Genomic DNA, 13,514 nt, shown 5'->3' with positions numbered 1-13,514 from the left:
TGTGTTCCTGTGTATCCTGCGTGCCAGCCCGTTCCTGTGTATCCTGTGTTCCTGTGTATCCTGCGTTCCTGTGTATCCTGCGTGCCAGCCCGTTCCTGATCTGTGTGCCAGTCCGTTCCTGTGTTCCTGATCCGTGTGCCAGCTCCAGTGTCCTAGTGTGCCTTCCTGTGCTGTTCTCCCGCTGTCACCCCGAGTACAGATTGTGACCTGAATTACTACCATGGCAGCCACCGCGGGCTAGACTCACCTGTGGCACGACCTAGTGGCACCCCGCCGCAGAAAGTCCATCCCGCTTTGCGCCGGGCTCTGGCGAAGACCAGGTGCCACTTAGACTCCAGTCCCAGGTGTCGGCTAGTACCATCTCCTGCGATGGTCCAGAGGGTCCACAGACTCACAGCCCTGACAATACTAGAGTCATTTGCACCGGAAATGCTGTGCCCCACATTTATAAAGATTTTAGACCATTTTTAGTTAGTTTTCCGAATTGTCTAAAAAAAAGGTGTGTGTTCTCGGTTTAACAAGGAGGTGTGGCCTCGCACAATATAGCCCGTGTGCCAGAAAATTCAATATCTTTGCTTAGAAAACTAGATCATCTAACAGGAGGTGCAAAGTAGGACTCACTAATCTTATACTGCACGAGATTCATCATCCAGCATCAGACACAGGGATTTATCTGGTGTTTCTTACTACTGCACATCGGTGTCATACATAACTCTCATCGTCTTTGTGAATTTCAGGCACAGGAGCCATATGTATTTAGCAAAGAATCCCAAAAAGCCATCCGAAAAGTTGTGTTAAGGCGTTACATGCTGCTGCCCTACCTGTACACTCTGTTCCACAAGGCTCACACTTCTGGAGATACTGTGGCCAGACCGCTTTTTGTGGAGTAAGTATTTGGTAAAAGGTTTTTATAACACGGGGTTAAATAAGTAAATAAATAAAATGGCTGCCTTTTTTTCCCATAAACAGAGCCATATTTTCCCACAGGTTGTTTGAGGTTCTGCCGTTTCACTTCCACTGAGCCAAACCAAGACACAAGCCATAGACTAAGCCTGGTGCTTTACTTCCTGGAAGAAGAGGCCATATATTTTTTTTTAATTCCTTGAACTTTTGAGATTGGGATTTATTTCGCCATAGTTTTGAAGAAATTATACATTAGTTGGGTGAGATGTTATAGTTTTGTAGGGGTCTACCAGCTGTCACCCCCAGCGACTGGTAGGAAGAAGAATCAAATGGAGCACTGCTGTGTGTACATGTAGGTGCACTATTGGCTTTATGGGGGCTCCTATTGGTGATCTCACCCAGCCCCCTAGGAGTGAATGGAGATCACCAGTGCTCCATTCACAGAGGGACTTAAGGTCCCTCTTTCTCCCAATAGCTGGGGGTCCCAGCAGTCTGACCACTAGTGACCACTGTTCTTCTATCTGTGTGGGACAACCCCATTAAACCAGGGTTTGACCTCCTAAATTGGACAGCCACAAGAAGACCCACCCATGGGCACTTGGTTTCCACTGATTGCCATGTGGTGGGCCTTTCATGGTGGAAGCCAGCACGAAGAACTGCAATTTCCTCCTGCAGCATGAGACATTCTATGCAACATTTCTTCTCCTTAATGTGTGGAGGAGATATTTTAATTCGCATCCTCAACACTGGTTCAGTACATCACATAGGGGGTCATTTACTAAGGGCCCGATTCGCGTTTTCCCGACGTGTTACCCGAATATTTCCGATTTGCGTCGATTTTCCCTTTATTGCCCCGGGTTTTTGGCGCACGCGATCGGATTGTGGCGCATCGGCACCGGCATGCACGCGACGGAAAGCGGGGGGCGTGGCCGAACGAAAACCTGATGGATTCGGAAAAACCGCCACATTTTTAAAAAAAAATATGTCGCGGGACTTGCACTTACCTTCACCAGGTATAGGCCGGTGAATTTCAGGGCATTCCGGCGGGCCTCGGGGAACTTCAGCGCAGCAGTGACATCTGGTGGACGGCGGTGGAACTACCTTAGTGAATCGCCGGAAGACACAGAACGCGCTGCTGGATCGCGAATGGACCAGGTAAGTAAATCTGCCCCATAGGGTTATCCATTGGTGGCTCTACTGCGAACTACCAACTATGATCCTGACCCTTGTGTCCCTGGCCTAATGTTTCATTTTTCTTCAATTAGATTTCCCTCGGACAGAAATACCTGGACAATTGACCGTCAGTTCCTCTGGGGAGAAGCCTTATACATCACTCCAGTCTTGGAACAGGGGAAAACTGAAGTAAAAGGATATTTTCCTTCCGGGGTGTGGTATGATCTGGTTACGGTAGGTTTTGTTAGATTTTTGTATAGTTTGTCATACTAAATATTCTTACAAAAAAATTTTTTTAGGGAAAATTACAAAACTAATATTGAAGGGTTATTTCCATTAAGCATTCACATTTAATTTAAATGCATCTACCATATATAAACATTTCTTCAATTGCATGTTGATAAAAAAAAAATGTTCCTATGTGGAGATAATTTCTCACGAATGTTGCCATTTTGTCCCTTGGAAACAAGATTGTTGTCTTTGGATACAACCCCCCCGCACACACTCTGGCAGCATGGTAACACTTAGAGAGCACCAACCACCTGGATTAATCGTGCATTGCTACAGGATGGCTGTGACTCCCAGACATTTCATATGCAAAAACAATTAGTTTCGTCGTGCAAAATCTCCTGCAGCGATGGTTGTATCCAAGGGCAGCTATCTTGTTTTTAAGGGACCATATGACTATATATTACACAGGTAATTTTTTTTAATAACATTCAATTGAATAAATGTATGTATGTTACAGAGGAATCAAATTAAATATCAAGCCCAGATGAGAATTTCCCTTTAAGGCTTAATAAATTTTCCTCTGCCGTATTGCAAAGGTTTCTGTCACATTGATGAGACTGGTGGGGTGTTTCACGTTTCAGCTGATGCTTGAGTCAATACAGAGCTGGAGACAACAGAGAGAAGAGCTCTTGTGTAGTGGTCAGGTTAAAGTACCTCAGCAAAGGTCCGAATAAAGAAAAATGAGGTGTAGTAAATCTGTATGGACACCTGAAGAGTAGAGATGAACTTTAGGTTCAGCGTCCTCCATTCAGCAGCACAGCCTAACCCGGACATGCTATTTGCACAGCCGTCGCCAGTAGGTGGAGCTAGAAACTCTCTTGAGTAGAGATGAGCGGATCCAAACTTTATGTTCAACGTCCTCCATCCGCGAAACCACTAAACCCGGATATGTTGCCTGATGGGTCTCCAGGTGACCACCTGTTGTTACCACATGCGTGACCCAGGTGACCACCACATGCCAAGTTGTTAGGGGCATAAAGCTGCCTGGTTGGCTGCTCTGCAACCCATCAAGCAACATATCCGGGTTAGGCGAAGCTGCTGATTGGATTGCGCTGAACATAAAATTTGGGCCCTCTTATTCCACTGAATAGGACAAAGATGTCTGTTTCTAGCTCCATCTACTGCCACTGGTTGTGGAAATAGCTGATTAGTTGCGATTCTGATCTCCTACTAAAGACCTATCAATATCACTATGTTTAGGCTAAAATACTTCCTTGACCAGGATCTGCTTCCGGTTTCAGTAGGGCCCTGAGCGGCAGAGCCTCAGTGGGCCCCTTTGCAGTGAACTCACATGGCAGCATCAAAAATTTAGGAACTAAAACAGTCCCTGTTCCCTAGTTAATCATACGAAACAGCCCCCTCATAGTTATTTTATATATAAGCTCCCCTCACCCCCTATGGATTTATTAGATACAGCCTTATGTGGGCCCCCCAGCAGCTCTGGGCCCAGGGCACTTGCCCCGCTATGCCCAGTGCTTGTGCCGGCCCTGTCCTTGACAGTTCTCTATTCCTCTGATTCTACACTGTTAAGATCCCCATATGACTGATACAGCCAAAAATTTACATATATTTGCTAAGAAAATTCTACATTTAAACTTTTTGGGAAAATACAAAAATGCTGAAGAATATAAAAAATGTAGATTTTCATATAATAATAAATTGCTTTTTTGTACTGATTTTTTTTAAAACTTTTGTTATGTCTCCTGTTACAGGGAGCTGGTTTGGAGAGTAAAGGAGAATGGTTCACTCTGCCGACACCTCTGGACGCTATCAATACTCACATCAGAGGAGGCTACATTATACCTGCACAGGTAACTAAGTATCAGATCACACACTGGAAAAAACTGTTTTTAATTTACTTATAAACTTCCAGGTGCAAAATCTTTTAAATGGGTAGATGGATTTTAATAGAATAACCACCAAATTGAGGTAATCAGAGGCAAAAGGACAACCAGGTGTTACATGTTATTTATCATTTTGTACTTGATATCAGATCTCCTTTAAAGAAGACCTGTCACCGGCATTCTACCCCTCACACCAGTGCTACCTGCTGGTAAAGGGTTAAAAGTCCTCCCCATATCACCTAAAAATATTTGCCACTGAGGCTCTGTACCTTAATTACAGACTTTTTCTGATATGCAAATGAGAAGACATGAGTTGATTTCTGAATAGAAGAGTCATGTTTTCTCCAGGCTGAGCCACGCCTCCTTCTTTTGATTGACAGCTCAGTGTCTCTTCATATCTCAATTTGAGAAGACAGAAAGTCCTCCCCCACTACCTTAAACGGTTGTTCCCATTTCAGCAAGTAATGGATTTTGTTTGAATAATGAAAAGTTACACAAATTTCCAATATACTTTCTGTATAAATTTCTCTTGGTTTTCTAGATCTCTGCTTGCTGTCCTTCTACAGGAAGCTTCATTGTTTATTTCCAGTGGACAGAAATCTGACTGCAGTCACACAGGTGCAAGGCTCGTTATAACATTCAGCTCTGATTACTCGCTGTGATATTAACAAGCCGTGCACCTGTGTGACCATGGTCAGATATCTGTCCACTGGAAATAAACATTCAAGCTTCCCAAAAAATTGTCAGCAAGCAGAGATGCAGAAAACGGAGGGATAGATGCGGAAAGTATATTGGAAAATTGTATTGTTCTGCTACATTAATCTCTATGGAGCTGATGGCGATCGCCAAGCGCAGCACTTGGCATTTTCCGTCAGCTCCATACAGATTTGGTCAGACACCTCGTTCTCACGATCCGCGGGGGTCTCAGCACTGAAACCCCCACTGATCAGGGTTTAACTTGCCTTCATGGGAAAATCCCTTTAATTTGCCCAAGTGGGAATTCCCCTTTAAATACGGCTGTTTTTCTGATAAGCAAATCAGTAGACAAGAGTCAACTTCTGCAGAGAACAGTCAAGTTCTTTCCCTGGCTGTCAGTAAACCCCGCCTCCCTCTTTTGATTTGACAGCTCTGTCTCTCTTCAAATATCGACCGGGGCAGACTGGATTTCCAACAAAAATATTCCAAAAAAACCCCACATTATTTCTTTTCATACATTGTTATCAAATCTGATCTACAGAGACCAGGAATGACCACAGAGGAAACCCGTAAGAACGACCTCCGGCTCTTGGTGGCGCTGTCCGCGGATGGATCCGCTCAGGGAGATCTCTACTGGGATGATGGAGACAGTCTGGACACGTATAAGAAGGGAGATTATAGCATGATTCTCTTCAAGGCCCAAAATGTGAGTCACATATTATCGCTGGGGCGCTGATGGCCACATACATTTTTTTAGGGTTCATCTCATTTTTATAATTTCTTTCCACATCACAGAAAGTTCTGGTGAATGAGATCCTGCACATAAATGGTGAAGCAGAGAAGCTGACGCTGGATTATGTAGCCGTGTGCGGAGTCCACGCTCCTCCTTCAAAGGTTCTGGTTAATGGTGCGGCCTGGGAGGATTTCAAGTACATGCCAGGAACAAAGGTACTTGAGTAATGTGATTATTGATCTGCTCCTTTCATATTTTGGACCCTCAGAAAGAAGTCACCTCTGAATCCCAGATGTTCTTTGCAGATGTTTGTTGAATGGGGTATTACTTGTAGGCCTCTGCAGCCTATCCCTGGTCGCAGCAGGACACCATTGAGGCCAGTAGGTGGCTGGAATGGTCACCGAGGAATCCCCCATCACGTAGCCCAATCAGTCCTCAGCAGAGATGCAGCGCTGGAGTAAAGGATGGAGGTTTTACAGAAGTTCATTTATCACCTCCATCAAATTAATCTCTTTGCATTCTTCAAAGAAAATCAACCACTCAAAAAAAACACAAAAGAACCTAGAAATAATCACCGCTCCTTTTCATCTTGATCCCGGTGCTGTCCTCCGCTAGTCTTGACACATTTGGATCACCTAGAAAAGAAACTTATAATTAGCAGCACGGAGCATGGGGACAAGATGTCCGACACTCCGGGCTGCTAATTATGCACAATCTCCCTAAGATGGGAGAGGGAGGTAACATCATGCTGGGAGAGAGAGGTGACATCACGCTGGGAGAGGGAGGTGCGGAGGCGTGCATAATTAGCAGCCCGGAGCACCAGACATCTTGTCCCGTGTGCTCCATGCTACTAATTATAAGTTTCTTTTCTTGGTAATCCTGGCGTGTCAAAACTAGCCGAAGACAGAGCCGGGATCAAGATGAAGCGGAGGTGAGTATTTGTAGGTTTTTTCAGTGGTTGATTTACTTTAATATATGTCACACCACCGATTCCAGCACAGTTGGAATAGACATTCTCATTTGGATTGGGTTTCGGGTTTCCCGGACACCCCTGGCCAATCATAACCATGGCAAGTTGTCAGGGGCGTCAATGTGCTGTTCTGCTGCCAATCCGCCCCGGTTGCCCAGCCAACGGGAACGTCGGATCCACTCATCCCTATTCCTGAGTAATCAATATGATTATTTACGGATCTCTAATGTAAGACAGGAGTAGCTAAGCTGTATGCCCCAACCAGGACCACCCATCTGACAGTAGAGAGCCTAATTAGCCCATTGGGTACTCAAATACGCTTAAAATATCTTAAGACCCTACCTGCCTCTGCTCCAGCATACAGTCAAGCTATAAGGAGCTTATGTCTCTTCAGGGAGTCACACAATGATGTAGCTGAACTGAGTCACACACAGCCACTGTCTCTCTAAACCTCATCATTCACTCCTCCCTCAGGAATTCTCTCAGCTTCCTCATCACCCCTCTCTTAGGAATTCTCTTCAGCCGTGTTAGAAGTGTCAGCATTAGTTAGGAGGCTGGGTAGCATGAAGCATGAGCTCCCCCGCTTAAAGGAGTGGATGCATGTGATAAAATGATAGGTCCTCTTTCTCATGCTTGTGGCCACATTTTTTTCAATAAGTGGGCAACCTCTTTAACCTACTGCTATCCTAATATTAAAAATTCATATATTACTAATTTATCAATTTCTGTCCTTTTCAGCTTTTGAAGATTGAGAAGCTTTCTCTACCGATTGGGAAAAAGTTTGAAATCAAATGGTCTTAAACTTGAAATGTTCTGTCGCAGAGATGGATGTGTTTCTTTAATTGAAAGTCAGTTGTAAAGCTTTAGAGGAGGAAGCATGTATACTATTTGAAGTATGGGTATATATGTATCCAGGGCTGCCCATAGGAATTATGGGCCCCCCACAGAATGATAATCTGGCCCTGTATGCACAGTGAGTTCCCTGCACCTGGGAAGGGACTTGGGGCCCCTTCTCCTCCTTGGGGCCCCCTGATCACAATCACACTAAACCCCCCTGATGGCGGCCCTGTATGTATCTCACTGATGTCTCATCTAATGGACGTGTACAGTGCATCTCTACAGCTGCTGTGCAGTAATTTAGACAAAATGGCTCCACTGATACATCCAATACATTCATCCATACTTTAAGGGATATTCCAGTTACATCAAGTTGCTCCCTATCCACACAATAGGGATAACTTTCTGATTGGTGGGTGTCCAACCACATTAGACAACATTCAGTAATTGATCCGTATCCATCATCCTTTCCAATTGCACATGTACAGATCACAATGTAATGTAAAAATGTCATTAAAATGTAAATACTCGATGCAACGATTAGTTTGTGTTTTATTTACAGTCACTGATAACCGTGACATTTCAATTCAATTGTCATCCTTAAAGGGCTTTCATTGATTCTTCAAAGGGTTAAAGGAAATCTACCACCAGGATGAAGGATTGTACACCAAGCACACTGACATACTGGGGAGTGCCCCCTCTGGCAGGTCCTGCTCTTCTTAGGACCTTGTTATTACAATAAAAAGGTTTCACAAATTATGTAAATGAGCCTCATGGGCTACAGACTCTATAGATGTCCATGGAGCTTGGAGCCCTGAAGGTTTATATGCATAATTTTTAAAACATCTTTTTCTTAAAAATAAAGGCATACGAAGCTACAAGAAGAGCAGCTTCTGCCAGAGGAGGCACACACCAGTATGTCAGGGTGCTTGGTTTACAATCCTTCATCCTGGTGGTAGTGATGTCAGCACCTTCATTTGACCTTTACAACTTTTTTTGAAAAAAAATATTTTATACACAGTGGTGAAAAGTTAATACGTTGCCGATTTTGCACGTTTTCGCAACTACAAAGAAGGGAGAGGTTTGTCATTTTTATCGTCGCTACACTACAACTGGGAGAGACAGAATCTAGAAAAACTATTATAGAAAATCATAAAAATTATAAAAATTTTCTGATTTTTAAATAATTTGCATTTTGTTGCATGAAATAAGTATTTGATTCAATAGAAAACAGGGCATAATATTTTGTACAGAAACCTTTGACCAAGTTTGCACACACTTTAACAGGGATTTCGGCCAACTCCTCCATACATATCTTCTCCAGATCTTTCAGATTTTGGGGCTGTCACTGGGCAAACCAAAGATTTTCATTTGAGTTCAGGTCTAGTGACTTTTTACGGAGCCGCTGCTTAGTTGTCCTGTCTCTGTGTTTCTGGTCATTGTCAAACTGGAAGACCCAAGCACAACCCACCATCAATGCTCTTACTGAGGAAGGGATATTGTTGGGTAAGTCGTGTGATACATGGCCCCATCCATCCTCATTTCACTATGGTACAGTCCTCCTGTCCCCTTTGCAGAAAAACATCCCCAAAGTATGATGGTTCCTCCCTCATGCTTCATGGTTGGGACAGTGTTCTTGGGTTTGTACCCATCCTTCTTTCTCCAAATATGACCATGTGACCTTCTCCCATATTTTGCCCGGAATCTTTTGTGTAGTTCTGTTCCAACTGGAGACCTTTCTCAGAATCATTCCTACCCCACGAGGTGAGATCTTACATGAAGCCCTGAGGAAGATTGACAGTCATCTAAGGTTTCTTCCATATTCTAATAATTGTGCCAACAGCTGCATGCCTATTGTCCTGTAGCCCATCCAAGCCTTGTGCAGGTCTACAATATTGTCCCTGGTGTCCTTAGGAAGCTCTTTGGTCTTGGCCTTGGTGGAGAGGTTGGTGTGTGATTGATTGTGTGTGTGAACAGCTGTCTTTATACAGGTAACAAGTACACACAGGTGTAATTAATACGGGTAATGAGTGCAGAGTAGGAGGAGCTTTTTAAAGAAAAATTCTTGCTGGTCGGTAGTTTATTAAGTGCTTATCCTATGCAATAAAATGCACAGTAATTGTTAAAATGTCAGGATCAGGGGTAGTGGATCCTCTGGACCACCACGGATGTTGACATAAGCCAACACTTGGAAGCAGAGTCTAAGTGGTCCCTGGTTTTCACCAAAGCCCGCTGCAAAACAGGTTAGACTTTTTGCGGCGTGGTACCACCAGGTCGCTCCACAGGCACGACTTTGTCCACGGTGGTGGCCAAGGTGAGGTACAGAGTCGTGAGGCAGAATCATGGTCGGGGACAGGCAGGAGGTCGGTCAGGCAGCATGGAATCAGAGTTGGGATGTAGTGGAAGGTCTGAGCAGGCGGCAAAGGATCAAGGTCAGGAACGTAGCTAAGAGTCACAACGAAGATCACACAGGCAGTAGGAAACAGCTTTCTCAGGGGCATAGAGCACAAAGATCCTGCAGGGGAGACAGGAAGGGGCCGGGAATTTAACAGAATGGGCAGCCAGCCAGCGCCAATTATTGGTGCACTGGCCCTTTAAATTTCAGAGTGTTGGAGGCGGGGACGTGCGCCGGAACGAGGAGACCGCCGGTGGAACGTGGACAGGTGAGTGAGGCTGCAGCAGGAAAGAGGGGGCACCCATGACATAAAAATCATACAATGTAATTACGTTTTGGTTAGATTTTGTGTCACAAATACTTATTTTCCCCAATGTAGATATTGTTACTCACTTTCTACTAATATTTCCATGGCATACAAAAAGTCCTCTTTCTCCACTTATCCGGCTCTTTTTATTCTTCTTCAAACTGTTCACTTATTCTAGTGAGTCCATCTTGCCCTCCCAAGACGGACTGTCAGCTCCCAGGTGAATCTCCTCTATAAATTGGAGAGGAATAATTTCAGAGGCTCCAGAGGGAGCATTGAGTTTGAGAAGCGTATACACTATTAGTCAACCGCCCCCCGTAAAATCGCCTTAACACATGACTGGGCATATTTGCCAAATCTGTAGACAGCTATCTTGGGGTTCTTGCCCCCTCATGGGGGCAATGCAGGTTATTGGTTGGCTTCTATGATATTCTGCTTGGGTATGGAGATTATCATGAGAAAATTGAACCTGATGACACCATGTCCTGATATCAGTCCTGATTATCATTCTTTCATAATCCAGCACTGATTATCAGCATTTCACAATCCATCTTTGAGGGAACTTTTGAAGTGAACGAACAATATAACATGAGTTATGGATAAACCTAGGAATTGAAATGATATTATATGATTCATGTCCTGATTATCCATAAATCAATATTACATTAGATATGAATGAAATGTTTATTGTAGTTTATCTGAGGATAATTCAGGGATCATGAGACAGGAGCAACCTGTAACACACCGGGTCTTAGGGTGATACCACCCGTGGCGTTTTTGGTCCATTTTAGAGCATGTATTTTCAGTCCGTCTAAAAATGCATCAGTTTTTTGGCCATTTTTGACCGTGTATGGCTGCTTATCTATTAAGATAATCAGGAAAAACAATCAAAAACGATCAAAAATGGATGTGTTATAAAACGGACTGAAAACACCAAAGGGCTTATTTACTAAGGGCCTGCGGCCGCATTTTTGTCGGGTATTCCGCCGTTTTTGGGGATCACGCTGTGGATTGTGTTGCACGTGATCGGATTTTGGCGCATCTGCGCCGGGTTTCAGGCGACACAAATCGGGGGAGAGGGGCGGCCATTGCACGATCCGACGAATTCGGACAACGCGCAGGTTTTAACATCGGAAATTGTGTCGCAAGATATGCCCTTACAAGCATCGGGGAGGTGAACTCCGGTGGACCTCAGCGGGGAAGCGACAGATGCAGGATATCGGGCGCACGAACTACGTGAATCGTGCCGGACTTCGTCAGACCGCCCGGATTGGGGATCGCGACAGGGTCTCAAGAGACCCTGGCACTCAGCATCAAAGGGATAGACAGAGACCTGGTTAGAGGACAGGCCAGAGTCAACAAGCTAAAACCAGGGGTCAGGGCAGAAGGCAAAGTCAATAATGTATTCAGACAGAGGTCAGGGCAGGTGGAAGAGGTGCAGAATGAGGTAACATAAGATGGATAGAACACTATTTCACGATACTAGCTACCCTATTGCTAGGGGTGAACCTAAACTCTCTGCTGCCTGGAGCACCCTGTAAATCATGGTCCTCTCCAACCCATCCTAAACCCATCATACCCCTGCTGACATCAGGTGGGAAGAGACACTATTTTTTATTGTCAAGGCCTGTTGACTGTGCACCTGTTGCTGCCCCCCACCTTCCAGCAGTTGATGCTGTCTGAGGCGAAAGGCTCAACTTGCCTCATGGCTTGTCCACCCTATTGCTCATAGGAAGTACTAAGGAAGTACATAGGAAGGGACTATATCACCACCCTTTAATTCCAATATACTACTAGTCCCCTGAGGTCTGGTATGAAATATCCTTTTTTTTTTAGAATTGCTTCTTTTATTTGAAATCTTGCCATTTACCTATATATACCTAACACCCTTCCGAGCCGTGGCTGCAAAAAAAGATAGAGCAAGTTCTATCTTCAGCTGTGAGAATGGCTATGCTCCATTTTTTTTCTATGGAAAGGGGAGGGGTCGCCCCTCCTCCTCTTTAGAGCCCCTCCATATGCACGTTCAATTCCGGCCGGGCGGGCATACATCCATGTGAATGTAGCCTGAAGAAGAGAACTACATCTTACTTTCAAATGACATTAGACTTGTTGTGCTGTGTGCTACAGAACTGGAGATATCAGTAGTTACAGACATATTTGGAAATTGTAGCTTTAAAAGGTGATACTGTGATGATAACATGGATCTAGCCATACTATAGTTACTGTAGAGCCCAAGATATGGCCATCTAAAATGACACCACCCCTCCAGCCTCTAAAAGTGACTCCTCTCTGGTGAAAAGTGACCCTCTTCAGCTCATTTGCACATGACTTTGGAGTCAGTTTTAAAATAAAATTCTAGAAAGGACACTTCAGCCCTTTGCCTGGGGGGTAGTTGTTTAGTAGGGTAAAATGTGGTGACTAGAATTATAATAAAAAACACATCTTTATAAGTTTATGAATTGCTCCATGTTTTTGTTTCTTGGCACACTAATTAGAAAAAGAGGAAAAATAAAAGAAGAAGGAAAGGAAGAATGAAATCATAGTGAAATTTATCAAATTCCTACGGATAGATGACAACATACAGAAAAGGAAAAGTTCTAATATAAAAATGTAAACAAAAGCAAGTAAAAAAAAAAAATCAATTATAATCTTCTCGTTATCTCGTTAAATTATGTTACATAGTTACAAGTGATAAGATGGAAAACATAGCAAGCTATAACGACAGGCAACAGAGTATGTAAAGAAACATATATACAGACAAATGCAAAACCCACGGAATAAAGTTTGATTCATCTTTTTGATATGTTTTTCAGTTTTCATATTGAGCAGCTAAAATCAGCATTTGACTGTTGTGTTCATTCCTTGTTTGCACAGTTACATCACCCAGAGTGTACTCTCAGGGGAGGCCGGGGATGGATGTCATACAGTGACATCCGCCCCCCCTATAGCCTCTAATGGACTCAGCTGAGCGTGTACAGCGATCTCCAGCAGAAAGCAGGATGATACAGAGCACACTACTGCAACTTTTTTCTCCATGTGCCAGTATATGGACATGTTCATAGGAGAACAGGAGAACATTCACAGCCAGTGCCAGATCAGGTCTTCGGAGGAAGTGTCCTGTAGCAGGAGTTGAGTAAGGTTCCTTACAAACGAGCGAGTTTGATGCATCCAACTTACATCACACTTGCATTGTGTTCTGGCTAAAACCTCTGGCCCGAAACAGTGAGCAACCGGAAGTGTGGATCTGAACTAACATGCTGAGTTGCAAAAAACAAAACGTATTCCAAATTTTTTATGGGGAAAATTCCTGTTTTGCTTTTGTTATTATAATCCTATCCTAAAAGACATCTACCATGGAGTATAAC

At 43.9% G+C, this 13,514-nt stretch overlaps 1 protein-coding gene across 6 annotated transcripts in view; it reads left to right on the top strand.

Annotated features, from left to right (window-relative positions):
* LOC140064965 (lysosomal alpha-glucosidase-like) overlaps positions 1-7,976 on the top strand; it is a 29,410-nt gene extending 21,434 nt beyond the window's left edge. For all 6 annotated transcript variants that reach the window (XM_072112325.1, XM_072112327.1, XM_072112326.1 and 3 more), the window contains exons 15-20: positions 738-886; positions 2,169-2,310; positions 4,080-4,178; positions 5,449-5,613; positions 5,703-5,855; positions 7,349-7,976. In XM_072112325.1, the coding sequence (XP_071968426.1) occupies positions 738-886; positions 2,169-2,310; positions 4,080-4,178; positions 5,449-5,613; positions 5,703-5,855; positions 7,349-7,411 (771 nt within the window). In that variant the 3' untranslated portion in view covers positions 7,412-7,976. The remainder of the gene's footprint in view (positions 1-737; positions 887-2,168; positions 2,311-4,079; positions 4,179-5,448; positions 5,614-5,702; positions 5,856-7,348) is intronic.
* Positions 7,977-13,514: the final 5,538 nt, after the last annotated feature.

Source organism: Engystomops pustulosus, chromosome 6, assembly GCF_040894005.1.
Source record: "Engystomops pustulosus chromosome 6, aEngPut4.maternal, whole genome shotgun sequence".
Classification (NCBI taxonomy): Eukaryota; Metazoa; Chordata; class Amphibia; order Anura; family Leptodactylidae; genus Engystomops; species Engystomops pustulosus.
This window is presented reverse-complemented; position numbering and strand designations above follow the sequence as displayed.